Below are 3008 nucleotides of genomic sequence, written 5' to 3'. Positions count from 1 at the left end.
AAGTTGTGTCAGGGCGTCATGTAGGCGGCGAGGCCAAGCTCGCATTTTCATCTAGGACAATGTTAATCATATCGGGTCTTTCCCGCGCAGCATCGATTACCCAACAGATCGCACACGTATGCACGTGCTTTCCCTGCCGATAACCTAGCTAGGTACTCTGTATTGAGAAAAATGAAAGCAACAGGTAGTGAAGTCGTATTAGAAAAACAACTGCTTGCCTAGCTACACTACGTAGTGTACACACACGCAGCTTTTGACGACTTCCGTGGCTTGTAGTTTCCTCTTTGCCTAGATTCCGGCCGGTCCCGAGGTCTTATTGTTTAGTTATCGCATCACGTTGTAGTTCACTAATCATGCCTCGCTTAATTAAACATCAACTACGTACATCTTTATTACTACCTCAATTACTCCTACACACGGCTGCGAGAACAAGATTAACCGTTCCACATGTGGAAGTTTGAGAGGGTAGTATTATAAGCGGGCAGAGTCGCAGAGACGCGTATGGATCGACGCGCGTCTCGGCATATATATCCCACTTCATCCTACGCAGATGGGAAGAACACAAACGATCGAGAAGCTCTTCTGATCCTCTCTGACTCTACTCTTAGCTCGCTTATCCACTTCCAATTATTTTCACTTCCTAGCTCGCACTAGCAAGTTAGCTAATGGCGAGGTCATCGTCTCCAGTCAAGGCCTCGCTCCCGAAGCAGCGCCGCCTGCTCCGTCCTCGCCGTTCTCCAAAGCGCACCACCGCCCTGAGCCTCCCTGGCGCGGAGGAATTCTTTGCTGTCGCCGAGCACCTGGTGCAGCAGGACGCCACCGCCGCTCCAGCGCCTGGGTATACCACGGCCTCTGACCAGACCCTCGCGGTCCACGCCGGGGAGAAGCTCCGGAAGAACGGCATGGCGGACACGGACTCGATCGCGACGCCGATCGTGAGCGGCACCACGCACTGGTTCAAGAACTCGGACGACCTCATCGCCTTCAAGGAAGGCAGGCGCCACAGCTTCGAGTACGGACGGTACGGCAACCCCACCGTGAGCGTCCTTGAAGAGAAGATCAGCGCGCTGGAAAGAGCGGAGGCCACACTGGTCACCTCATCCGGCATGAACGCCATCGTCGCCACGCTGCTCGCCCTCGTGCCGCCAGGCGGCCACGTCGTGACCACGACCGAATGCTACAGCGAGGCGCGCATCTTCATCCGCGAAAGGCTCTCCAAAATGGGAATCAGGGTAATGACACAATTCAGGGCAACAAGAGCATGCATGCATGTCTGATAAGTTCAAAACTTCTAATACTCTTCCTTTCTTGCTTTGTGCAGTCCACCTTCGTTGATCTGAACGACATCGAGACGCTGAAAGCCGTTCTTGACCAGGGCGATGTACGTTAAAACATGACGATGATGTACAATTGATACCATTGATGCATGGTTTCTGACATGCGTAGTTACATATGCAGGTGACACTCTTCTATACCGACTCTCCAACGAACCCCCACCTCAAGTGCATAAACATTAAACTCGTCGCCGAGCTGTGCCACCTGAAGGGTACTCTCGTGTGCATCGACAGCACGCTTGCCTCGCCGATCAACCAGAAGCCGCTCACCCTCGGCGCCGACATTGTCGTGCACTCCGCCACAAAGTACATCGCCGGCCATCACGACGTGAGTAGCTCCTAGATCACATGTTTTCACGTAGACAGCTTGTTTTCTTACAGCTTCCTTTAGACAGTTTGTACTACCATTAATTTGTCTTCATATTAGTTAAAGTATCTGCTCTTGCTTTTCAATTTCAGGTTATCGCAGGATGCATCAGTGGCTCCCAGGAGCTCATCAAGACAATACGCGCATGGCACCAAGACCTCGGCGGCGCCATCAGTCCGGTATGTACCACAAAATATTGATCTGGTACATCAAATAGACGTTCTAATTCGTTCATGCTTGAAGAGTTGGACTTTATCCTTCAAAGCTGACAGCTTCTACCACAACTTACTGCAGGATGCGGCCTACATGATCATACGTGGGCTCAAGACAATGGCGCTGCGCGTGGAGACCCAAAACCGGACGTCTTTGCGCATGGCGCGCCTGCTCGAGAACCATCCGAAGATCGAACATGTGTACTACCCTGGGCTCAAGAGCAGCCCGTGGCACCACATCGCCGAGAGCCAGATGACTGGTTTTGGTGGCGTCGTCAGCTTTGAAGTGGCGTCGGACCTGCACGGCGTCATGAGGTTCATAGACGCGCTCGAGATACCCTTCATCGCAACATCGCTCGGCGGGTGCGAGAGCCTCGTGCAGCAGCCGGCGGTCATGTCCTTCTGGTACGTCACGTTATTATTATAATTATTTATGTTTGCAATTCACAGATGCACCTTGCATGATAGAATTTTTTGACTTACATATATGAATTTCTGTTTTCATCAGGGGTCAGAATGACGAGGAGAAGGCCAAGAATGGGATCAAGGATAACTTGGTGAGGTTCAGTTTCGGGATTGAGAAGTTTGAGGATCTCAGGGATGACATTCTCCAAGCCCTGGAGAAGATGTAGGACTATTTTTTGATGAACAATTAATTGTTGTAGCGACTTGTTGATAAAACTAGCTAGGTAGAAACCTTTCTGTAGATATAATAGGCTAATAGGTAGTTGAATAGCGCTAAAGTTCAGACACGGCCGGATTCTTTTATTTCATGAAGGGAAACTCAAGTTTGCTGATAACATAAATATATGCTTCGGGCCATATTTAATTGATTCTTGATAAATTTTCAAGGAGGACTATTAGGGTATATTTCTCGGATGTGTCCCGAACTTTTTTTAGGACACTTCTTGGATGTACTCCGAAAACTTTTAAGCTCGGATGTGCCCTGAAAACTTAGTAGGCAGCATATATTCAAAATTAATCATTCAAAACTGAAGCAAATCATAATTAATAATTGAGTTTACAAAATTCAAAAATGGAAGGAAATCATTCAAAATTCAGTTTCCAATAATCTCTACGTACATACTTAGAGTT

At 48.8% G+C, this 3008-nt stretch overlaps 1 protein-coding gene across 1 annotated transcript; it reads left to right on the top strand.

Annotated features, from left to right (window-relative positions):
- The first annotated feature begins 566 nt into the window (after nucleotides 1-566).
- Nucleotides 567-2768, top strand: LOC127335962 (probable cystathionine gamma-synthase 2). The gene is made up of 6 exons (XM_051362701.2): nucleotides 567-1232; nucleotides 1322-1381; nucleotides 1459-1662; nucleotides 1794-1880; nucleotides 1996-2318; nucleotides 2422-2768. The coding sequence occupies exons 1-6, from the start codon at nucleotides 666-668 to the stop codon at nucleotides 2543-2545; spliced, it is 1365 nt and encodes a 454-aa protein (XP_051218661.1). The 5' UTR covers nucleotides 567-665; the 3' UTR covers nucleotides 2546-2768.
- The last annotated feature ends 240 nt before the right edge of the window (nucleotides 2769-3008 follow it).

Source organism: Lolium perenne, chromosome 2 (genome assembly GCF_019359855.2).
Source record: "Lolium perenne isolate Kyuss_39 chromosome 2, Kyuss_2.0, whole genome shotgun sequence".
NCBI classification, from domain to species: Eukaryota; Viridiplantae; Streptophyta; class Magnoliopsida; order Poales; family Poaceae; genus Lolium; species Lolium perenne.
This window is presented reverse-complemented; position numbering and strand designations above follow the sequence as displayed.

Bases quoted from the DNA above. Each gene is read 5' to 3' on its own strand.
- LOC127335962 (XM_051362701.2), top strand. From the start codon at position 666: ATGGCGAGGTCATCGTCTCCAGTCAAGGCCTCGCTCCCGAAGCAGCGC. The intron at 1,382-1,458 runs GTACGTTAAAAC...TTACATATGCAG, and splicing joins CCGTTCTTGACCAGGGCGAT to GTGACACTCTTCTATACCGA. The intron at 1,663-1,793 runs GTGAGTAGCTCC...TTTCAATTTCAG, and splicing joins ACATCGCCGGCCATCACGAC to GTTATCGCAGGATGCATCAG.